Raw genomic sequence first — 26,030 nt, 5'->3', positions numbered from 1 at the left:
AAACATTTAATAGATAGAGAAATAAAAATTCAAAGATATTAAAAAGTGTAGTGTGTTTTTATTTAATTGATTGTTGTTCATGTTATTCAAGAAAGTCATTGGTTACCAAGCATAACCCAAAAATAAAATATGGCTAAATGTGTTGAAAAAAATTTGGGTTATGCTAGGTAAGCAATGACTTTTTTGAATAACATGAACAACTACGAATAACATAAAAATGCACTACACTTTTAAATTATCCACCTAAATTTTAATATTAGAATAACTATTTACACACCTAATAAAATAAACATTCGATATATCTATTATTCACATTATTTAATATTTTTATTATCTACCTATACTTTTCCAAAACATTTTACGCCTAACATTTCTCTTAGAAAATTGTTTACTTTAATCATCTACTAACTTTGAAGTATTTCAAAGCACATATAATTAATGATCAACACATGCATACAAATCATATCCATAATAAAATAATATTTTATTTAAAAATACCAATATTAAATGTAACAGGATGATTTTTTAGATGCTATAACTATAAATAACTCACATCAGGTAATTAATAATACATAGAAACTGCAGTATTCTTAAGCATATAAAAATAATTATATAATGTTGTTGCTCTTAAACGAAGTAATAGTATAGTTCCAAAGTGATGAAATAGTTGCTTCTTCGTCAAGAAGATGGCTGTCATGTGGAAAAATATGATCAAGCTTTATTTACGGTATGTTATTATTCGGATGAGTGGAATCCATCACGCTATTTGCTTTAACCATTTTCAATGCCGCAAGCAACTCACAACCTTCAATGTCATTCAGCCACAATCCTAAATTATCTTCACCAAAAGCTTCACCTGCAATCTCTTCCATCCCATTCATAAGATCAATATCACCAAAATCAGTGTCACCAAATTTATTATTATCGTTATTGTTGTTTTTGGACTTAGCTACCTCCATATTCATCCAATTTCCAACACTTGTCATCCTCTCCTCGCTCGACAGATAATCATGGAAAGCCTTTGAATTCTCATTGCTGCTGTTACTTCCCTGATGATTGAGAGTAGCACCGCCAAAAGCGCACATCGACTCGTGGTCCATCCTTAAATTCTTGTCTTTAAATCCCATAGACAAATCGCTTTGTGGACAATCTACGTTCTGACATGTATACAGTAGTTTGTCCACAAAGCTCTTACCATTATTGTTGTTGTTACCATTATTATTACTATGAAAATCATACTTTCTTTTTTCACTGTCACCGTTGCTGCTACTGCCGCCGCCATCACCAAACAGAACATGATCAAGAGAATTATTAATAGAGCTTATTGGAGATGACTCAAAAACTTCGATTTCTCCTTCACCGTCTTCCTTAATGTTCTCCTCGTCGCTGGACGAAGGGAAAATCTTAAGACACTTGTTAGTAAGTCTTAACAAAGCTTCTTCTTTGTTCACAACTTTGGACCAAGTAGCGCTGTCTTTGGCAGTCATCCTATCTTGCAAGGTCCTTGATTGAGTCACAAGCCTTCTCAATTTCTTCAAGTCAGGGGACATGTGCTTTATAACTGAAGCCAAAACAGAAACCTTCCATGACTTCTTCAAATCATGGGGTTTCTTGTATGGTGGTGGCCCGTGTTCTTGAGCTAAAAAGCCCTGTTCACCCCACCATGCCTCTGACCCATTAGGCCACCACGGCGGGGCCACACCTTTATCCAAAGGGTACCTCCTTTGTGGCGGCACACAGTGTTGCATCAGTAATGAAAGAAGAGATTCTAGTGTTGTGTCTTGAAGATTTTGGAGAAGGTGTATGCTTGACAATTTATCTAACTCTCTTTTTTCAAGTAACGGTAAATACTTTGCAATTGCTGTAGGAGCAGTTTGGTCAAATCTGATATCTTCTTCCCACCATTCTTGTAAACTATCCGAACTGCTAGTAACTGGTTTACCTATAAATTATAATTAAAATATTTTAATATCAAAGTTAAAATCGAAGTGTGATAGAAATAAAATGTTTTTTTTAATAAAAACATACAAAAAATATTAAAATTATTTTTGAATTAATAGTTAAATAAAAATTTAAATATAATTACTTTCATAATTAAAATTTTTTAAATAATTTAATATATTTAATTAAATTATTATTTTATTATTATTAATTTTACATGAAAATAATTTCACATAATTATTATTCTTCCTCTCAAATTAAACTTTTTAATTATGCATAATTAAATTTTAATTAAAAAATTAAATGAAAAAAAAACGCTTATTTTGAAAGAAAGGGTGTAATTCTATACCATTTTCGGGGACGATGTCATAGACGAATCCACGAGCTTTGCAAACCTCCATGATCTTGACCATGTATTTGAGGATAGAATCTTGTGCTCTAGACATCTTTTTCTTTCTGGACGCTTCTTGTTTGGCTTCTATGTTTTCAGATTCGTCCATGTTAAGTTTTTCCTTTATCTTTTGGAGAAGGATACGGTCTTTCCATATGCGCTTTTTCAGATCCTTATAATTTATAGTTTCATCTTTTGTTGTTGCGGTAGCATCACCATGATGATTTTTTTTTATAAAAGAAGTCAAGTGAAATGTGAAAAATATGTATATAAAAAAGTAGATAAGAGTAATTAATATTATGTTGTTACAACTTTAAAGCTATATGCGTATATATAGATATCTACGAACGTTGTAGAATGGCGGTGTTAGAAGGATCTAACATCAGCAAAATAATCTTAACCCAGTGATATTGTATTCAAGTAAATAAGTCATAAGAGAAATGGAGATAAAGTAGGCATTACCAAGGTGAAAATTGTACGATGTTTATATTTTTTGGAAAGATCGGTTCTGTTTGCATGCACAATTTGTAATAATATTGGGTTATTAGAATCATAATTCTTACCGTCACTAATATTTGAAAAAAAAATTTACATCATTTGTAGGCTATCGTCGTCTTTCTTTTTTTTTTACTATCATAGTCATCCGTTATCATTGCTACTACCTTCTTTTCATTTTTTGTTTGATTTTCACCACCATCATTATCTTTTTTTAGTTAAATATTACAAAATTAATTTAACAATAACAAAATATATTATTTAGTCGTGAATGACACAAAAAATAATTTTTAAAAGACCATAAGTTTACAATCTTGATTTACTTAACGAGCAAAATATATTTAAATATGTTTAAATTTAAAGATATATCAAATTATTGCAAATGAAATTAAAATGGTCAAATCTCATATATATTAGTTTAATACCAGACAATCAATTCAATAATAACAAAAACACATTATTCAATTGAAAACAACACTTATACTTTTTCTTTCGATAAAAGACACAATAAATCTTTAAATAAAGAACCATAAAAAATTTCTATGTCAATTAAAAAATTTTCTGTGTTACAGTAAAAAAAATCTTAATAATATTTTTCTCATAAATTCTACACAATTCAAAACTCTCCCTCCTCCTCCTCCTCTTCTTCTTCATCATCATCATCTTCTTTTCCTTCTTCTTTTTCTTCTTCATTTTTTTCTTGTTGTTTCGCATTCTCATAATTTATCTTTTTCTATCCTCTTAATAAGAATATGTGTCGCTGTTAAAAAATTTTAATATTATTTTTCTATTAAATTATGCACAAATTAAAATTCTCCCAATTCTGCTCCTTCTTGTTTCACCTTTTCTTAATTATTCTTGTTTCACCTGATTAACATGAATAAAAATAAGAATAAAAAGAAGAAAAAAATTAAACATAAAAAAATGTTGCAATAACTATTACTTAATTTTTTTTATTTTATTAGTTTAATATTGATAGTAATTAATTATAGTAGAAGTACATGTTTTGTAGTTAATCTGATGTACTTCTTATGTACTCTTATTATAATTAATTACCATCAATCTTAAATTAATAAAATAAAAAAAATCTAAGTAATAATAACCACGAAAAAGAAAAGGGAAAGAAATTAAAAAAAATACAGCAACAACAGTAATAAAGAATGATAATGACAAAAAAAGGAGAAAAAATAAACAAATACATAATTCACGTTTTGTAAGTAATTTTTATTGAGTTTGAACTTAAATGACAAAAACATTCAACTTTTAAAAATAAGACCAACTTAGTGTTTATAAATATTGTGTAAACCTTGTGTTATGCTCTAAGGTAATTCAAAAATATTACATATATAGTAAAAATCAGTTACATACATATATTTGTATATATTTATGTATATTGTTTTATATATTTTTGAATTAAATAATTAATCACAAAAATAATTAAATTTATCATAATAAAATAATCAAATATTAAAACTATTTTATAATAGCATAATAAAAAAGTTATGAATCACTAAATATGTATTTTGTACATGATGACTAATTTTTTTATACATATAACATCATTGAATTTTGTAAATGAAGATAAATTGACTCAATTATTTAATCCATATAATTAAAATTATGACTATCCAAAAATTTATTATGAAATCCACGTTAAAATTAATAAAATTAGGAATTAACTGATATGTATTTAAGAGCACAAATTAAGATTATTAATTTAATTTTTTTATAAAAAATTATAAAATTAATTTTTAATATATTTATTATGTAATTTTTAAAATAAAATTTTTAGAATTTTTAATAAGAATGAATAACCTAACATATACCTTCAAAATACATGTTAAATAAATCTGTTAATAACTATTTTTAAATAAAGTAACACATAATTAATATTTATTCAGTCATGACTATTAAAATAAAGCATTAATAATAATAATAATAATAATAATAATAATAATAATAATATTTTTGAAAATAATTTTCTACTTATTAAAATCCTTCACAAAAACATAAACCAAGTAAATATTATTAAATTTTGTCTTTCTGATGCATATTTAAACATCAATCAAATAGCATTTTTTTTGTAACTTTGTTGAGTAAGAAATAATTGAGTTCATGTGACAAATGAAAATGATGAGAGCCAACTTGTTATTTGTGACTCATAGGCGCACTCTTATATTAATAAGTTTTGCATAATATAACGAAGAACGTGATTAGATTAATTTTGATGAGTCCTACGAATGGATAGATAGGCCCGTACCATATATAATATAGTTCAATAAATATAATATTAATATATATGTGACTAATAATTCTATGAAGGGACAAGGTTGAATTCCAGTGTGTATAGAAGAGAAAATTATGCCCATTTCTCAAAGAGATTGGTTACTTTCATGGTACGTCAATATAAAAGAGAAACTAAATGATGAAATCCGGCCCATACTAATTAAAATAAATGGTTATTTTTTATTATAAAAAATTTGAACACTTATAAAATTAATCATAAAAAATTAATATTATATTCATCAAAATAATTTTATTTTGACAAAAAATATTTCATTATTAAAATTATGTTAATTCCAAAGAAAAATACATAAAATTCTAAATTGCTTGTATCGTCGTCTTTTTTAACATCTTTTATCAATCAACTCAATTTCAATTTTTGTGTGTCACCCAATTGCATTAACTATAAAAACTAGGATTAACTAATATTTGTCTTTAGAGTAAATGATAAAGGTATAAATTAAAAATATTTTTATAAAAAATATAAAATTTAAATTTTCAATATATTTATTATGTATTTATTAAAGTAAATTATTTAAAATTTTTTATTACTAGTAATCTTAATTTGTATTTTTAGGACACATATTAATTAAATCTTACAAAATAAATATTTACTTAAAAATAAAAATAAATACATCAGAATCAAAACAATAAATATTGAAGAATTAAAGCAGAATAAGAAAATTTAAAAAAATTAAACCATCGTCAATAATCAATTGAGTACAAAATATAATTACCTAATTCCTCTCCCAAAAAAGAAAGGAGATAAAAATAAAATAAAATCCTCACCGAGTAAAAGTTAAATAGCAACTCAATAATATTTTAGAAAAGATAACGAGAACAACGAAAACATAAATATAGACTTGTTAGTTTTAACTTTGAAAAATCTAAATACGAGCTCTTATATTATATTGGAGTACTATATCTTAGATTAATTTTTTTTAACAATAAAATCTCAATAATAATGATTTAGATATCAATAAATTAAATGATGATTTTTAAATTTTAAAAATTAGTTAATCATTTTATTTTAAATTTATATAATTTTTTAAAAGATAGATTTTTTAGATTTTTTTTTGGTGACTAGATTTTTTAGACTTTGATCTAAAACAAAATATTTAAATTTTGTTTTTATTAGCTTTGATATTTTAAATATTTTATTTAATTACAAAAAAATATTTTTTTATTAATATTTATATTTTGACGTAAAAAATATCAATAACTTATAGAAAAAATAAAAAATAATAGTAATTATCCAAATCAGTCCTTAAGGATTTTAATTTAAAGTTGATATATTAGTTTCTAAGAAAAATTAATACACAGATCAATCCCTAAGATTTTACTTCGACAGACAAATCAGTCTCCAATTCATTGACAGAGTATTTACCCAAATCAATCTCCAAAAATCAGTCTACAAGGATTTTAAAAACAGACATTTTAGTCCCAAAAAAATTAATGTACAAATCAATCCCCAATATTTCTCTCAGTTAGACATAACAGTCTTCCGTCCAAAAATAAAATAAAATAAAATAATTATTATTATTAATTGCACAATAATATTGTACTATAATCTTTTGTATTTTTTGGACAAAAATAATGATAAATTTATTCATTAGATTCTTATGTATATATAGTCACTCAATAATAATAATAATAATAATAATAGAGATTATTCTACAAGAAATTCAAAATTAAAATCATTTGATATTTTTGTATTTAATATAATCAAAAGATGTTCTATTTTTTAAAAAAATATTTGTATTAAAAAACATGTATTTAAAGAAAATATTTTAATTTGGATTTATATTAAATACATGTTTCTTTTAATATAAACATATTTTTTAAAATAGAATATCTTTTAATTATATTAAATACAAAAATATCAAATGATTTTAACTTTAAATTTCTTGTAAAATAATCTCTAATAATTTTATTTATTATTATTATTATTATTATTATTATTATTATTGAGTGAATATATATATATATATATATATATATATATATATATATATATATATATATATACATACATAAATAAAAATTTAATGAATAAATTTATCATTATTTTTGTCTAAAAAATACAAAAAATTATAGTATAATATTATTATACAATTAATAATAATAATAATTTTATTTTATTTCATTTTTGAACGGAGGACTGTTATGTGTAACTGAGAGAAAGGTTGGGAATTGATTTGTATATTACTTTTTCTTGGGGTCTAAAATATCCGTTTTTAAAATCTTTGGGGACTAATTTATTTGTCGGGTCTGTGTATTAATTATTTTTAGAGACTAAAATATCTACTTTTAAAATCATTAGGGACTGATTTGACTAATTACTCTTGTTGTTATTGTTACACATTATTGTTGTTGTTGTTATTGATACTCTTTTTACAATTTTGGTTTCTGTCGTTTAAACAAAAAAGTTTTATTCATACTCAATTTTTTTGCATTTGAATTTGTCCCTGTAATTTAACTTAATTTTAAAATCATCCGTTTTACCTAAATTTTAAAATTTTGGATCAAATTATCTCTAACAAAAATTATAAAACTTTTTTTAAAAAAGAAAAAGAATAGAGAAAGAGAGAGAAGCAGTCGATGAAAAGAGAGAGAAGCACGGATGAGAGGACGTGGTGAAAATGGCATCGACGCAAGCAGATCAGACGGCAGAGTCAGAGTCGCATAGGCGGATCTTCCAGTTTGCTGTTTCCCAGCGAGTTTTGCCGCACTGCTCTTCGCTAACTGGCTGCTCTTCGCTCGCTCTGCTCCTCATTACTTGCCACTCGCTGCTCGCATCCTCATCGTTTTACAATTTCTTTCTTATGCCTATATCTCTCTAATGCATGTCTATTTCTACTAGTTTCACTTCTATTTCATTTCATTTTTAAATTAGTGTTCTAACTTTTTTTTTTAATTTTATTGATTCTTTAATTTTCGAAATGTAGATTTATTTTTGTTGTTGGTCTCTAGTCTTGATTTTGATTTCTGTTTCTATTTCTCGTTTATTACATTATTTATTTTGCTGCCTTATTGTTGTGTTTTGTTGTTGCTGCTAGTGCTTTTTGTTTATTCTTTCTCTTTTTATTTTAAAATTTTTATTGTTGTTACTCATGCTGTGAAAATTTTTGTTGCTGATAATGTTGTTTTTTTAATAATAATTTTATTTAAATTTATTTTAGTAGAAATATAAGTTTATTTTCATTGTTTTTATTTTATCTATAATTTTTTAAAAATATAAGTTTATAGATTCACTCATTTTTGTAGATCATGATTTTCATAATTATTGTAACAATTCTTTAATTCAGGTGGTGTTTTGAATCTTGTGAATCCTGCATTTCATGGACTTTCATGCTAGTATTAGAAACATCATATGATGAATATAATTATACATTCTCTAGTTAACCTTTAAACTTTTGTTGGCCCTTTGTGTGGAGAGTGCACTCCACTCCAATTTCTGCTTTTACGTTCATACCCTTTTTGTTTCAAATTCGTAAGCCTAAAGTCTAATTATTAAATCACATCTCTTTTTTTTTTTAATTTTCAATTTATTTCCTAACTTCTAAATAACATGACCTGAACTAATTAAATTATGAGACATACAAATCACTAAATTTTTTCTCTGCCACTGCTTACTATGCTACAAAAATAATAAATAAATCATTCGTCACTGTACAAACACACTCTTTTTTCTCCATTGCAGCCGGAATATATTCACATTTCTTCTCTAATTGTTTTCTTATCTGTTTCTAGTTACTAGTAAATATTTTATCACTCTCTTATTTTGGTCGTACTGTAATATGCAAAATCTATTTTTTTTAATACAAAAAAATATAAACATATGATTTCTCTAAATAATAGAAAAATAGTCGTCAAGATATGCATAGTTATTTCATCATTGACGTTCGCAAAATAGAAATAAAAATGCACCCTAATCTACTAAGATATGTAAGTGAATATATTATTTAATTAATAATTGCTGTTAGCATTTTCACTGACTTTTATAAGATCTTAAAAACAAAAAATATTAAAAAATAAAATATAAATTAAATATTGAAAAAATAAAATGTTATTTTTATTTTTACTTTTTATTTATTTATTAAATTTTAAAAATAAAAAATAAAAAATAAAATAAAATAAAATAATAAATGTGAAAAAAAATTTTAATTGAGTAGATGAGCATCATATTTTTACATATTTTAATAAAAGAGATCAATCTATTTGTAATGATATTTTATTTTGTTATAATTTAAATATTATTATTATTTATCAATGTTATTATTATTATTGTAGTTATAATTATTTAATTTTAATGTTATTATAATTTTTATTTGTTTTTATTATTATTATTATTATTATTGTTGCTGTTGTTGTTGTTGTTGTTGTTGTTGTCTATCTCATGTGTGTACGGGTGGCAATGAGTAGGGTAGGATAGGGTTTGGATCCAACCCTAATCCTACCCGCGGGTTAAGATTTTTATATAAACTCAATCCTACCTTACCTTCGGGTTGAGAATATCTCAACGCTAACCCTACCTGCTCTTAACCCGCGGATACTTGATCCTACCTGCGGGTTATAAAAAATATATATTATTATATAATTTTATGATAATTTAAAATAGAACTGATTTTTATGTAAAAAATATTAAATTATCAATTAATAATTTTCTTTTAGTGATTAAGGATCTTTTGCATTTAGTGAGAAGTCTTTGATTCAACATCCACTTAAAACATATTTTTATATAAGTATATAACATGAACATATATAGCGTGCGAATTGATTGGGTAGAGTTGAGGCTCAACCCGCACCCTACGAGAATTCTACCCGCATTTCATCCTACCCACTATGAATGAGATTAACAATCCTATTCGATCGAATGGGGTCGAATTGAATACCTGCGAGTAAGATACATATTACCATCCCCACATGTATTTCAAATGAAAAATGGCCATCGATTTTATTATGCATGCACTCCATTTTGTGTACGGTCAAAAAAGTCAGGTGAGCCTTATCTATTTTGCATGCGTCATAAAAAAATTGGTATGTATTTTTATTTTGTAAGGTCACTAATAAAATAGTTCTGCATATTTTGATAATCATTTTTTTAGGTACGTATTAAAAAAAATAATTATTTTTATACATTTATTTGTATAAAAAACTTGCAAAATCTAGGTAACTGACTATAAGTCACATTGATCGCATTTTCATGTTCAATTTGGACTTTTTTTTTTAAAATTAGAAACATCTTATATATTTATTGTCTGAATTTGACTAATTTAGATTGAATACACTGAAGTAGTGATCTATGGATGGTAGAAGATTTTAGAACCATCTCTGTTAAGTAACTAATAAGGATGGTAGCTAACGACAATTAATTAGTAACCTTTTTTAATTATTTTTTTAAAAAATATTAATTCAAATTATATTTAAAATTAAATAAAAATATTTTAAAATAAAAAATAAATAAAAATAAAAATTTAAAATTATTATAAAAATATTTAAAATTAGAAAAAAACATTCAAAACGTAATAAAAAATATCTAAAATTTAATAAAAAAGAGATATTTAAAATCATTTAAAAAAAAAGTACTAGGAATCAGTAAGTTTTGTGATGTGTAGCCATTAAATTAGTTATTATTAGTGTTTTATTTTATCCTATAGTGTGAGATTACTTACTTTTCTTTTGCTTAAGTGCTGGTCCCTAAACTTTCTCTTAAAAAAAATTCAAAACCTAACAAAACGAGAAATTTAAAAATATTAGAAAAACATCCAAAAGCTAAAAAAAACATCTAAAACTATTAAAAAAATAATCCAAAATCTAAAAAAAACACAAAACATCCAAAACATATAAAAATGACATATCCGAAACTTAAGAAAAAGAAATATCCAAAACAAATAAAAAGAATCATTCAAAATCTACAAATAGAAGGAGAAGAATGCCATTGTAAAAAAGATATGTAAAACCTAATAAAAAAAAAAGAAATATAACAAAAAGAAGCATTCAAAATATGAAAAAAACAAGATATCCAAAATTATTTTAAAAACTCTAAAACATAACAAAATGAGACATAAAACATTGAAAAAAGAACGTTCAAAATTAAAAAAATATTTAAAACTATTAAAAAAGCATTCAAAATATAAAAAAAAGAAACATCCAAAACTAATAAAAAGAATCTAAACACATTGATACATAATGGTATTTACATATGTGCAAGCATGTCCAGAAATTTTTTTTTTATTTTTTCATCACGTGTTGGATAAAAGAAACAAAAAATAAATAAATTACAAAAATTGTACCCTAAACACAAACACAGGGAGGAAAGGAGGAAGAGAGAGAGAAAAGAGAGCGAATGAGTAAAAAATATTTGATCTTGTATAAATAGATGGTATTGAGAAAAATAAACTAATTAAATTAATTCATATATTTTGTTATCATATTTATTATTTATTAAATAATTTGATATTTACTCCAATCAATTCAAATAAGTAATATAATTAACTAAATTAATTAATTGATATAATTAATTATAATTAATCAATTCATATAAATTATAATAAATGGTTGGATTTGAATGCCTATTCAAATTAATTAATGGATATAATTAATTAATTATAATTGATTTGCTTTATCGAATTAAATGAGATAAATCAGAAACCTCAAGAGCATTGATGAGCGGATAATTTATACGCTTTTTGGCATTGTTTTTAGTATGTTTTAGTTAGTTTTTATTATATTTTTATTAGTTTTTAGTTAAAATTCACTTTTCTGGACTTTACTATGAGTTTGTGTGTTTTTCTGTGATTTCAGGTATTTTCTGGCTGAAATTGAGGGACCTGAGCAAAAATCTGATTCAGAGGCTGAAAAGTACTGCAGATGCTGTTGGATTCTGACCTCCCTGCACTCGAAGTGGATTTTCTGGAGCTACAGAAACCCAATCGGCGCGCTCTTAACTGCGTTAGAAAGTAGACATCCTGGGCTTTCCATCAATGTATAATAGTCCATACTTTGCCCGAGATTTGATGGCCCAAACCGGCGTTCCAAATCAGCTCAAAACTACCCGGCGTTAAACGCCGGAACTGGCACAAGAATGGGAGTTAAACGCCCAAACTGGCACAAAAGCTGGCGTTTAACTCCAAGAAAAATCTCTACACATGAAAGCTTCAATGCTCAACCCAAGTACACACCAAGTGGGCCCGGAAGTGGATTTTTATGTCATTTACTCATTTCTGTAAACCCTAGGCTACCAGTTCTCTACAAATAGGACCTTTTGCTATTGTATTTTCATCTTTAGATCTTTGAATCTTTGGATCATTTTAGATCTTTTGATCATCTTTGGACGTCTTGTTCTTAGATTATGGGGGTTGGCCTCACGGCCATGCCTAGACCTTGTTCTTATGTATTTTCAACGGTGGAGTTTCTACACACCATAGATTAAGGTGTGGAGCTCTGCTGTACCTCGAGTATTAATGCAATTACTATTGTTCTTCTATTCAATTAAGCTTGTTCTTGTTCTAAGATATCACTTGTTCCTCAACTTGATGAATGTGATGATCCGTGACACTCATCATCATTCTCACCTATGAACGTGTGCCTGACAACCACCTCCGTTCTACCTTAGATTGAGTGGATATCTCTTGGATTCCTTAATCAGAATCTTCGTGGTATAAGCTAGAATTGATGGCGGCATTCAAGAGAATCCGGAAGGTCTAAACCTTGTCTGTGGTATTCTGAGTAGGATTCAATGATTGAATGACTGTGACGAGCTTCAAACTCCTGAAGGCTGGGCATTCGTGACAGACGCAAAAGAATCAATGGATTCTATTCCAACCTGATTGAGAACCGACAGATGATTAGCCGTGCTGTGTGATAAACCCCATTTTTAGGGTTCATCTTGTATTGAAATTAGAGTATTTTGATAACCTTTTCTCGCATTTAACCTATGAATTGGCATGGTTTTGTAATCTCTCACGTATTTGTGCTTAAATGTAAAAACATGCTTTTTAAGCCTTATTTTGATGAATTCTGGTTTCTCTCTGATTCCATAAGATGCCTTGATATGTTTGCTAGTAATCTCAGGATGAAATAGGTTAGGCATGGATCAAAGGATCAAGGAAGGAAGCATGCAAGTGGAGAGAAGCACAAAAGCCAAAGAAATTGATCTCGGCCATGCACGCGCACGCGCACAAGGCGCCCGCGCGCACATTGCAGAATCGGCCAGGGACGCGCACGCGTACCGTGCGCGCACGCGTCGATGACAGCACATGACCTCATTAATGCAACACGTGCCTGGCGATTTGAGAGGATTTCTGAACCCATTTTTGGCGCCAATTGCTAAGGGAAAGGAATAAAAGGATGAAGGATTAAGGGGAAGGGGGATCAATTAAAAAAATATAGAACATACTTAGGATTAGTTTAGAGTTTTAGAGAGAGAAGCTCTCACTTCTCTCTAGAATTAGGATTAGGTTTAGTTCTTAGATCTAGGTTTTGATTCATCTTCTCTCCTACTTCTACTTCCCAATTCATTGTTGTTACATTAATCATTCTTCTACTTCTTTGTTGTAATTTCCTTTATATTGCTCTTATACTTTGTTGTAGATCTACTATTGCTACTTCCATTTTCTTTCAATTCAATAAGAGGTAATTCATAATAATCGTTCTTCATTGCTTTTCTATTGTTGATATCTTGTTTTTGTAGTTGTAGACTCCTTTAATTCTTGCATTTAATAATGTTTACTTGTATTGCACTCTATGTGTTTGATGAAATGTCTCTTCTAGATATAGTGTAGGTATTGTTCCTCTTGGCCTAGGGAGAGTAATTAGTGACTCTTGAGTTATCTCATTCCTTTGTTGATTGATAATTAGAAGTTGCTAATTAATTTGAATATCTCTAAAGCTAGTCATTCCTTTAGGAGATGATTAGGGCTTGAGGAATCAAATTGATTCATCCACTTGACTGCCCTCCATAGTAGAGGTTAACTAAGTGGTAGCAATGAACAATTCTCATCACAATTGAGAAAGGTAACTAGGATAGGATTTCTAGTTCTCACATCTTGCCAAGAGTTTTGTTAGTTGTTAGTTTATTTTCATTACCATTTACTTTTTATGCTTCTTATCCAAAACCCCAAAATAACTCATAATCAATAACAAGACACTTTATTGCAATTCCTAGGGAGAACGACCCGAGGTTTGAATACTTCGGTTTATAAATTTGAGGGGTTTGTACTAGTGACAAACAACTTTTTGTATGAAAGGATTATTGTTTGGTTTAGAAACTATACTTTACAACGAGATTTTATTTGTGAAATTCTAAACCGTCAAAAATCCAATCATCAAAATGGTGCCGTTGCCGGGGATTGCAATGGTGTTATGTTATTGGTTATTGTATATATGTGAATATTGTGAATATGTTTGCTTTTTGCTTCTTTGTTAGTTTTTAGTTTGTTCTCTTTATTTGTTACTATTTTTTTGTTTTTGCCCTCTCTTGCCATCATGAATTCTCACTTTGGCTATGAGTGTGATTACAATTATGTTGTAGGTAATGAGGACTATAATGAAGATGTGCATCAAGGATGGGACAATCAAAGGTAGGAGGAGCCATACGCATATGATCAATCTTCATGGCAACAACCTCCACCAATGCACTATGAAGAAGAGCCATTCTATGATGCATATCAATCCAATGGCTATGGTGAATCACCTTGTGACTTTCAAGAACCACCACCATATGTCTATGAACCATATCCTCAACATAACTCTCAACCATGCTCACAAGCCTATTTTCACCAAACGCTTCCATATGAACCCAATCCATATTCAATATACCATCCAACTTTTGAACCACATGAGCCATACATGGAACCAAAATTCCAAGATCACTACTACCAAAAACCACCTCGATGCACACCACCTCCACAATTTCACCAAGGAGAACCACCTTCCTATTATGAACCCTCTCTCCAAAATGATGAACCTTCCTACCCACCACAAGCCCCAATAGACGACCCTCTCACTTTGTTACTCCAAAGACAAGAAGCCATGAAGCGGGATACACTTGAGTTTGTGACCAATTTGACCAAGGTAGTGTCTACCTTAGCCTACCAATGCTTGAACACTCAAGGTGCTTCCATAGCCCCATGTGAAAAGTCAAAAGAAGAACAAAGCATGAAGGAGAAAGTGGAAAATCCGGTGGAGAAGGAGGAGTCGAGTTTTACATTGGAACAATTGGAGGAGCCAATGATCATTGAAGAAAAGGAAGAAGTGGTTGAAGATTTGGGAGATGTTGAAAGTCCATGGGAATGTAGCATCATGGAGCACTCTTCCAAGAAGCTTGACATTGATGTTAAGGAGGATGCGCAACCTCCAAGGCATACCATCGTTGGGGATTTGGAAGAAGCTTATCAAGAGATGGATTCAATCATGGATGAGTTTCTCTCTACAATGGAATCCTCTCCCCTTGGACATGAAGTTAAAATTATAGAAGAGTGTGCACAACCTCCCAAGGAAGACGGAAATGACATGGTATATATTGTAATTAAAGAATATGAAGAGGTTGATCGAGAGATGGATTCATCTATCCATGAATTCCTATCCCAAATTGAATCACCTCCCATTGGCCAAGATGAAGTTCTTGAAGACAACACCAAGCCAAGCGAAAAAGGGGATAAGGTTGAAATCAAAGAAGTTTGTAAAGAGGTGGAAACAACCAAAGAAGAGCCTAAAGAAGTAGACCTTGCATTGCCTAAGTGTGGGGAGGTCCCCCTCCCGAAATCAACTTTCAAGTGGGTAAAACTCTCATCCCTAAGCTTTACTTTCTCACTTGAATATGGTTTAATTGAAAATGATGGTCAACTTAGAGGTCTTTGTGGAATTAAGAATAGGAAAGAGTTGCGTAGTGGTTGAAATTTCGGTATAAAAATCATAAAGGCCAAGACTCTACGGTGTATGAATGAGGATGGTACGAAAATTACCATATATGGGCTTAGAAGGAAGCATTGGCGAAATAAAGAGAATTCTATGTGTCAATCACCCTTATGTCAACCACCCATCCGACAAAATCATGAAACTCGTCTAACGGACGGATGTGAAGATAAGATATGGGATCCCGGCTCGCTTTGTGAAGACCAAATAAGGGAACTCATATCTTGGGTAGAACTTTGCCCAAGCTTGATGAAGATGGTTGGAAATCCTGTCAACCAATTGAGAAGCATGGATCCTTGGAAATTCAAGGATGAGCACAAGCATAAGCCACCATGACAACAAGCATCTCAAAATGTCCAACTTAAGGACTTAAACTAAAAGTGCTAGGTGGGAGACACCCCACCATGGTAAACTCTTTCCACTCTCTTTTAAAATTTGCTTAATAAGTGACTTGAGTTACCATTGTAGGTAGATGTTTCACATAAATTTGTTTGTACAACTCAATTGTTAGCTTAGTCACATGTATGTTGTGTTTAGTAGTAGATGCATAATATCATATTGCATTTTTGAGAATTGCATTCCTGTGTTTAGTAAGTAGATGCACAAAGAGTTGTGAATAGTATGGGGAGCATTTCAGCATATTTCTCTCATAAAAAAAAGCTTCTCTCTCTAAAACTATAAACTAATCCTAAGTATGTTCTATATTTTTTTAATTGATCCCCCTTCCCCTTAATTCTTCATCCTTTTATTCCTTTCCCTTAGCAATTGGCGCCAAAAATGGGTTCAGAAACCCTCTCAAATCGCCAGGCACGTGTTGCATTAATGAGGTCATGTGCTGTCATCGACGCGTGCGCGCACGGTACGCGTGCGCGTCCCTGGCCGATTCTGCAATGTGCGCGCGGGCGCCTTGTGCGCGTGCGCGTGCATGGCCGAGATCAATTTCTTAAACCATTTTTTTGATAAACCCCATTTTGAGGGTTTATCTTGTGTTGATTTCAGGGGTTTTATCAATGATTCCACACACTTTCTATATGAAAATACAAGATTTTGTGTTCCTCCCCTAATTTTGCCCCATGGATGAAAACATGCTTATTTTGCACTAAAATAGATACATTTCTAATCTTCTCTTGATGCCATTCGATGCCGTGACCTGTGTGTTAAGTGGTTTCAGAATATAGGGCAGGAACGGACCGGAAGAGAGAAGGAGGATGGGTGCAAAGGAAGGGAGCATGAGAATTGAGCCTTGGAAATCTCGGCATGGGCGCGTGCGCGCACTTGACGCGTCCGCGTGGATAGAGCAGCTAGAAGTCGAAGCCAAGAGCCAAGCCATGAGCCGGCTTGCGTAGCGGCTAAGCTATGATCTTCAGTGGCGCGCACGCGTACATCACGCCTCCGCGCACATTACAAGATGCTTCGGTGGCGCGCGCGCGTACCTTGCGCGTGCGCGCCGATGTTCGAATGTGATTTTTTTTTAGAAGCCACGTGACTTAGGCGTGGAGGTGGTTGGGAATCCCATTTTGGGGAAATGCCTTGGCGAGAAAAGCTTAAGAAGACCAAAGGAACAAGGGTTAAGGGCTTCTAGTTCATTTTTCTAGATTTTAGATATTTTTGAGGGATAGTTAGTTACACTCTTGGAGAGGAGAGAGAGATTCCAAGCTCTCACTAGGGTTCATCTTCATCCAATTTCTAAATTTTCAATCACTCTTTGGTGAGATCCATTACAATTCTCAATTCACTTTGTTCATGTCATAGATCTTCTTCTCCAATCTCAAGTTGTATTTGTAATTGCTCAATTCTCATAGATCTAGAATTCAACTTTGTAGTTTTGGATTTTATCAATTCCTTGAGGATTTGATTTTCATTGTTGTTCTTTGATAATTGTTGTTAGTTCCTTGTGTTGCAATACTTTTAATTCTATTTTTCTTCTCATTTTTACTATGACTTTCATTCTTGCTCATCAATTGTTTGATAAAATGTCAACACTAGTTATGGAGTAGAAATTTCTTACTTGGCATAGGGTTTGGACCATTAGAAGAAGTTGAATAGTTGTGTCAATTGTTGATTTGGAATTAGGGATTGCTAATTGACTTGGAGTGCACTAAAGCTAGATTCCCATGAGGAGAAGCTAGGACTTGTGACTCAAGTTGATTATTCTCATTTAACTTTCCTCTACACCTAGGGGTTGACTAAATGAAGCAAGGCCTAATTGTTGTCATCATTGAAAGAACTATAAGGATAGAATTTCTAATGCCAACCCTAAGCCAAGTCTTTTAATGATTGATTGTTTGTTTCCTATTACTTTGCTAAAACCTTCAAAGAATCCTAACAAGGCTTTCTAATCAATGAGATGCACACTTTGGCAATTCCAAGGGAGGACGATTCGGAAGACTAGTACTCTCGATTATAGATTGTAGGATTGTTTGGTACAAAATTTAAGTATCGATTAGACTATACTCACGATCATATTCATCATTGAATTCTAAATTGGCATGCTAAATTTTGTTCATCAAAATGGCGCCGTTGCCGGGGATTTTGCTTAGTGTGCCATGTTATTGTTTGGAATAAGTGTGTATATATGTACATAGTTGCATTTCATTGTAAATTGTTCAAGTGACTAACCCCTCATCGTTACCATGAATCTCATTTTCCCTTCATTGCATGACGCGTTCACAACCGAATCCGAGCTTAGTCCCCTTTGATCCGGAAATAGAACGAACTTTGTTTCATATTAGACAAGCTCGGAGGCGGCTAAAGTTTGGGAAAGGTGAAGAGGTTTTCACCACCTCAACCACCTTACTAAAAGTGAACATTGAACCGTCACTCAAGGAAGGCATTAGTCATACTTCCATCAATATCACTAACAACTCTTCTTTTGTTTTAGGTACTAACACCATGGATGCTCCGAGGAGAGTTACCATCAAGGAAGCGGGTGCACCGGATTATGTCCTTCAACCCCTTCATGTAACTCACCCCCAACTTAAATGCAAACTTTGAATTGAAGACCGCTTTGATCAACCTCCTACCCAAGTTTCACGGGCTTCCCGCACAAGACCCTATTCGACATCTCAAGGACTTTCTCGTATATGCTCAACCACTAGACGGGAAGGATTCGATGAAGTTGCTATATGGTTGTTTGCTTTTCCTTTCTCTCTTGAGGACAAGGCTAAAGAATGGTTCTACACTCTATCTAGTGAAGTCACCTCCGATTGGGACTTACTTAGAAGAGGATTCTTGGATAAATTCTTGCCCCCGAAGAAGATGGATAGGCTAAGGAAGGAAATGTCTTGTATTGTGCAAGGTGAGACGGAATCACTATACGAGTATTGGGAACGATTTCGCAAGCTACTAGACGCATGCCCTAATCACATGATTGACACTCAAGTATTGCTTGGATACATATGTCAAGGGATGCGAGAGCAAGATAGAACTCTCTTGGACACTTCTAGCAATGGTTCTTTGTCCAAATATAAAACAGCGGAGGAGGCATGGCAACTTATCATTGACTTAGCCGAATCCAATCAACATATGAGACGAAGAGTCAACCGCCCAAGAACCGTGAATGAGGTATCAACTAGTAGTGAAACCACCGCTCTAACTCAATCCTTGAGCGAGATGACATCCATCTTGAGGCAACTCCAATTGAACTAACAACAACCACAACAACCTCAATCATACCAACAACACTCTCCACCACCTCAACAACACAACCAACAATTGGTTCCTCAAAAAGTATGTGGCATTTGTTCTTGCTACTCCCACTACACGGATGAGTGCCCGAGCCTTCAAGAAGATAACACCTTGGCGGTTACCCATAATTCCTATGACCGCCCTAATCAAGGGTACTACCAAGGCGGTAATCCTAACCAAGGGCACCCTTATCAAGGAGGAAGCTACAATCAAGGGAGTGGATACCATAATCAAAATTAGAGAGACAATCACCAACAAGGGAATAGGGACAATAACAACAATGGAGGAGGTCAAAGATGGAGCAATAACTCACAAAACTTCTCACAAAACCGACCATACAACTCACAAAATCAACCATACAACCAACAAAACTCACAAAGAAACTACCAAACATACCAACCACCACATCAAAGACCATCACCCAACCAATCACAAACTCCTCAACTCACATATGCAACCACCCCCTCCAACCAAGAAGAAACACTCCGGACCATTATCCAAGGCCAAAAGGAACTACAAAACACACTTGCTTCCGGTCTCACCGGCCTCACCTCTACACTACAAGCTCTTCTTGCATGCATGGATACACCATCAAATCCCACTCCTCAACCCCCAATCCAAAGCGTCATTCCCTCTCAACCTCAACCAAATCCTAAGGGGGGCATCAATGCCATCACCCTTAGATCCGGAACACAACTAAAAGAGAAGGAAGCAAATGACTCAAATCCCATCATAACTGCCCAAGAGGAGAAGAGAATAGATATAGAAGAGGTAGTGGAAGAGGAGACACCACAAGTCATAGTTGAGGATGAAGCCCAACCAACAAAGGAGACCCCCAAGACCAAGAGAACCTTGGAAGAAGAAATTGCTCAACCACTCCCATTTCCAACACTTGCAAAGAAAGCTAGAAAGAGCATAGAACTTGAACCCAAAATAGTAGAAATGTTCAAGAAAGTTGAGGTAACCATCCCCCTCTTTGATGCTATCCATCAAGTTCCTAGATATGCAAAATTCCTTAAAGATCTATGCATGAACAAGGATAGAATTCTTGAATTGGAAACCATCCCATTGGGGAGTTCTATTTCCGCTTTAATGGGAGCATTGCCCGAGAAGTGTGATGATCCGGGCCCCTGTATGGTCATTTGCACCGTTAATGGAGTTCAATTTATAGATTGTATGTGTGACCTCGGAGCATGTGTTAGCATCATGCCGCTCTCCGTCTACCGGGTATTGAAGTTGCCACCACTAAAAAGGTCGACGGCAAGATTTGTCCTAGCGGATAAAAGCATAATAACCGTGACAGGTGTTGCGGAAGATGTATTAGTGAATATCAAAGGGTTGGTGTTTCCGATTGACTTCTATGTCCTTGAAATGCCATCAAGCGAGACCGAGAGAGCATCATCTATCCTACTTGGAAGACCATTTTTGAGAACTTCTAGATTTAAGCTAGATGCCTACTCGGGGACCTACTCATTTGAAATAGATGGGAGAATTGTAAGTTTTAGCCTAGAAGAAGCAATGAAGCATCCACCGGAGAATCACTCTCTATTTCGGTGTGACCCAATTGACAACATGGTTGCCGAAGTGCACCTTGAAAAGTTAGATGAGAAGTACATGGTTGAAGAAGCAAATGAAGGTCCAAGCAAACTAAACACCACACACCACACAAACCATCCGGAAACTCAAACTTCAAAGAATGATAAAAAGATGGAATTGAAGCCACTACCACCCCACTTAAGGTACTCATATCTTGATGAAGCCCAAAAGCTCCCCGTGATAATTGCAAAAGAGTTAACCCCTCAACAAGAAGAAAAATTGCTAGATGTATTGAGGAAAAACAAAAGGGCAATTGGGTGGAGTTTGGCGGATTTAGTGGGAATAAGCCCCCAAGTATGCGAGCACCGCATATTTCTTGAAGAAGGAGCAAGACCGGTCCGACAACCTCAAAGGAGACTTAATCCAACCATTCTTGAGGTAGTGAAAAAAGAAGTCACTAAGCTACTTGAAGCGGACATCATCTATCCTATCTCGGATAGCGAGTGGGTAAGCCCGGTCCAAGTAGTGCCAAAGAAGTCCGGGGTAACAACAATCAAAAACGAAAGTGGTGAACTTATAGCAACAAGAGTGAAAAATTCTTGGAGAGTATGCATAGACTACCGAAGGTTGAATGCGGCCACAAAAAAAGATCACTTCCCACTACCATTCATTGATCAAATGCTTGATCGATTAGCCGGTAAATCATATTATTGCTTTCTTGATGGTTACTCCGGTTACTTCCAAATTCACATTGCTCTAGAGGACCAAGAAAAAATCACATTTACTTGCCCCTTTGGAACGTATGCTTACAAGCGTATGCCATTTGGCCTATGCAATGCACCGGCAACGTTTCAAAGATGCATGATGAGCTTATTTGCAGACTTTCTAGAGCAATGCATGGAAGTTTTCATGGACGACTTTAGTGTGTACGGTGATTCGTTTGAGCATTGCTTAGGTAACCTTGAAAAAGTCTTAGAGAGATGCACCAAAACAAACCTTGTCTTAAATTTTGAAAAATGTCATTTCATGGTCAAACAAGGCATTGTTTTGGGACACATAGCCTCAAAAGAAGGCATCTCTGTAGATCCGGCAAAAATGTCATATCTAGTTTACCTTACCCCTCCTCCGAGAGGGAAGTCCGCCCTTTTCTTGGACATGCAGGATTCTACCGGAGATTCATCAAAGACTTTAGCAAGGTGGCCTTACCTCTCTCTCGACTACTACAAAAGGACACTGAATTTGAGCTGAGCAAGGAATGTATGGAAGCATATGACAAACTTAAAGTAGCATTGACACAAGCTCCTATTGTGCGAGGACCAAATTGGACTCAACCATTTGAAATCATGTGTGATGCTTCGAATTATGCGATAGGAGCCGCGTTAGCACAACGCGAGGGTAAGATTCCCTATGTCATAGCTTATGCTTCCAAAACACTAGACGGAGCCCAATCCAACTACACTACTACCGAAAAGGAACTCCTAGCTATTGTTTTTGCTTTGGACAAGTTCCGAGCCTATCTTCTTGGTTCCAAGGTTGTAGTGTACTCGGATCACGCGGCACTAAAGTATTTGTTGGCCAAAAAGGAATCAAAACCGAGATTAATTCGTTGGGTGCTTTTGTTACAAGAATTTGACTTGGAGATCAAGGATAGGAGTGGTTCCCAAAACCTAGTGGCGGACCATCTAAGTCGCCTCGAACACACAAAAGGCGACACCACTCCTATCAATGACTCCTTTCCTTTAGATGCTTTGCACGCAATCTCGGAAGTAGTTCCTTGGTATGCCCCAATAGCAAACTACTTGGTTTCACGCACTTTCCCTCCCAATCTTAACAAACACCAAAAGGATAAGCTGAAAAGCGAATCCAAATACTATGTTTGGGACGATCCCTATTTGTGGAGGTGTGGAGCGGACCAAATAGTGCGACGGTGCATACCTCAAACCGAATTCCAAGCAATCTTGGACGCTTGCCATGCCTCCGAAGGAGGTGGCCACTACGGCCCCCAAAGAACGGCAAGAAAGGTCCTTGATTATGGATTTTGGTGGCCAACCCTTCTCAAAGATTCTTCTCTCCATTGCAAATCTTGTCCCCAATGCATTCGGTTTGGGAATATTTCTAAGAAGGACGAAATCCCCCAACAAAATATGCTTTTTTGTGAAATCTTTGATGTATGGGGAATCGACTTCATGGGACCATTTCCAAATTCCAATGGCTTCCTTTACATCTTGTTAGCCGTCGATTATGTGTCAAAATGGGTGGAGGCAATCCCCACCCGAACGGATGACGCTCATGTTGTCTATTCTTTTGTGAGGAATAATATCATTTGTCGCTTCGGCTCCCCAAGAGCAATCATAAGTGACCAAGGATCCCACTTTTGCAACAAAAAAATGGACGACCTCATGAGAAAGTATGGCATCATACACAAAGTCGCCACGGCTTACCACCCTCAGACAAATGGCCAAGCCAAAGTTTCTAACCGGGAAATCAAACATGTATTGGAAAGGATTGTGAAGCCGAATCGGAAGGATTGGAGCACTAAACTCTCCGATGCACTTTGGGCTTATCAAACGGCTTACAAGACACCCATTGGCATGAGCCCCTTTAGGCTTGTATATGGTAAAGCATGCCACTTACCGGTGGAAATCGAACACAAAGCTTATTGGGCCATAAAGGAATGTAATATGAGCTTGGGTGGAGCCGGAGTAGAGAGAAAGCTTCAATTAGCGGAATTGGAATGCTTAAGATTGGAAGCTTATGACAACTCTAGACTTTACAAGGAAAAGATGAAAGCCATCCATGACAAGAACATTAGGAGAAGGGAATTCCGACCCGGCGAACTAGTCCTTCTTTACAACTCAAGGTTGAGATTACTACCCGGAAAGCTTAGATCAAGGTGGGATGGACCCTACCAAGTGGAGAGAGTAGAACCTTATGGGGTCTACCACTTGCGCCACCCATCGAGTCCGGACATTTTCAAGGTAAATGGGCACCGTCTCAAATTGTATCATGGTGAGCAAAGAAAGAACTCCAAGGAATTTGAAGTGTTCCTCTTGAGGGATGCACCTCTTGAACAAGAACTTTGAGCTATTGAAAGTCCAACTTAAGGACGGTAAATAAAAGTGCTAGGTGGGAGACACCCCACCATGGTAAGATCTTCCTTTGTACATAGCCAATGTATCATTCTTTGATTGACACTTGCTTAACACTTGACTTCATGTTTGTTAGCTAGATTTCAATTCTAATTCTGCTTCATTTGTTGAGTCCATTGGTAGTTTATCAAGTTAAAACGCCCTTCTATAGTGCTTAAGTGGCTGTTTGGGGGGTTGGAATGCTGTAAGTAGTGCAAAAACATGCAAACTTTTGAAAAGGCACCCTTCTGCGCGTGTGCATTTGACGACCACCCACGCGGACGCGCACCGTGCGCGGACGCGTAGGTTGCGAAAAACACCCCTCCATACATTTTCCCGAGAGTTAAGCCCACACCATGCCAGCACCGTGCCCAGGGCATAGGCCACTTACGCGTGCGCGCACATGGCGCGTACGCACACTTGGGCGAAATCTGCAGATCGACGCGCTAGCGTACCGTGCGCGTCCGCGTCGATCACCCTTTTAAACTCCTGGTACATATTCCAGAGAGTTAGGCCACTCTCGGGCCCGCACTAAGCCACCGGCCCAGAATCTCTGCCGCATGCGCGCGCCTGGCGCGCACGCGTCCATATGCTAGCAACGTGAGGTGCGCGCGCGCGCCTATGCCGCGCACGCGCCCCTTGTTCTGCACCCTCCTCTAGGCCACTCCACATAGAGTTAGGCCCACCCCAGGCCCATCTCATGCCTGGGGCATAAAAAAAAAAGGAGGGGGGTGGACGCGCACGCGTCCTTGAGCTGATACATCGTCACCCATGTACCCGAAAGTTGGGCCACTCTTGGGCAAACATTATGCCCTAAGCCCAACATGACCCACGCGGACGTGCACTAAGTGCGTGCGCGCAGATTATGAGAACATGGAAGTTCACGCGGATGCGCACCTGTCGCGTCCGCGTCGATGTGCTGCCGCAAGTTTTTTTGAGCCAAGCCCCAGAGAGTTGAGCCGGCTCTGGGCCAACTTTAAGCCCCTGGCCCAACTCGATTCGCGCGGACGCGCACTTGCCGCGTGCGCGCTTATATGCCCAAGGAGGAACAGACGCGAGCGCACGCATCGCGCTAGCGCGCCTTATCATAAATCATCAATGTGCGCGGACGCGCACTATACGCGTGCGCGCCCTTACATGCTGCTGCCACTCTAGGCCTTTGCCCCGAAAGTTGGGCGTGCGTCAAGCCCACTCTAAGCCTCAGGCCAAACCCCATGTACGCGTGCGCACACAGTACGCGCACGCACCGTTGCATAGTCTGGCCAATCCACGCTAGAGCGCACTGCACGCTCACGCGTGGATTCCTATTTTCTCCATGTACGCGGACGCGCAAGGTGCGCGCCCGCATCGATCCAAAAAAGGGGATAACCCTAACACGCGCAGAGTGTCGCGCAGTCGCGCCCCTTCTTCTCCCCCAATTCCATTCTTCCTCTTCTTCTCTCCCATAACCGCCGCAGCAGCAGCACCGGCGACCACCACCGTTCACCATTAACCCTCTCTCTCTCATCCATTCACTTCGTTCTCTCTCTCTTCCATCCACTCACTCTCTCCTCCTCGATTGAACTTCCACCACCGCGGCCACCATCCTCTCCGCCACCGCCCACGGCAGCGCAGCTTCTCTCTCTGCGTTCACAGTTTCTGCCCCCGTCCAT

General features: G+C 34.6%; 1 protein-coding gene across 1 annotated transcript; it reads right to left on the bottom strand.

Moving 5' to 3' along the window:
- Window positions 1–722: 722 nt before the first annotated feature.
- LOC130956800 (putative ETHYLENE INSENSITIVE 3-like 4 protein) lies at window positions 723–26,030 on the bottom strand. Its single transcript, XM_057883777.1, has 4 exons — window positions 25,923–26,030; window positions 3,468–3,488; window positions 2,291–2,516; window positions 723–1,942 (listed from the first exon to the last, which is right to left on the bottom strand). Exons 1-4 carry the CDS (start codon window positions 26,028–26,030, stop codon window positions 723–725), a joined length of 1,575 nt encoding a protein of 524 aa, XP_057739760.1.

This window comes from Arachis stenosperma, chromosome 10, assembly GCF_014773155.1.
Source record: "Arachis stenosperma cultivar V10309 chromosome 10, arast.V10309.gnm1.PFL2, whole genome shotgun sequence".
Classification (NCBI taxonomy): Eukaryota; Viridiplantae; Streptophyta; class Magnoliopsida; order Fabales; family Fabaceae; genus Arachis; species Arachis stenosperma.
This window is presented reverse-complemented; position numbering and strand designations above follow the sequence as displayed.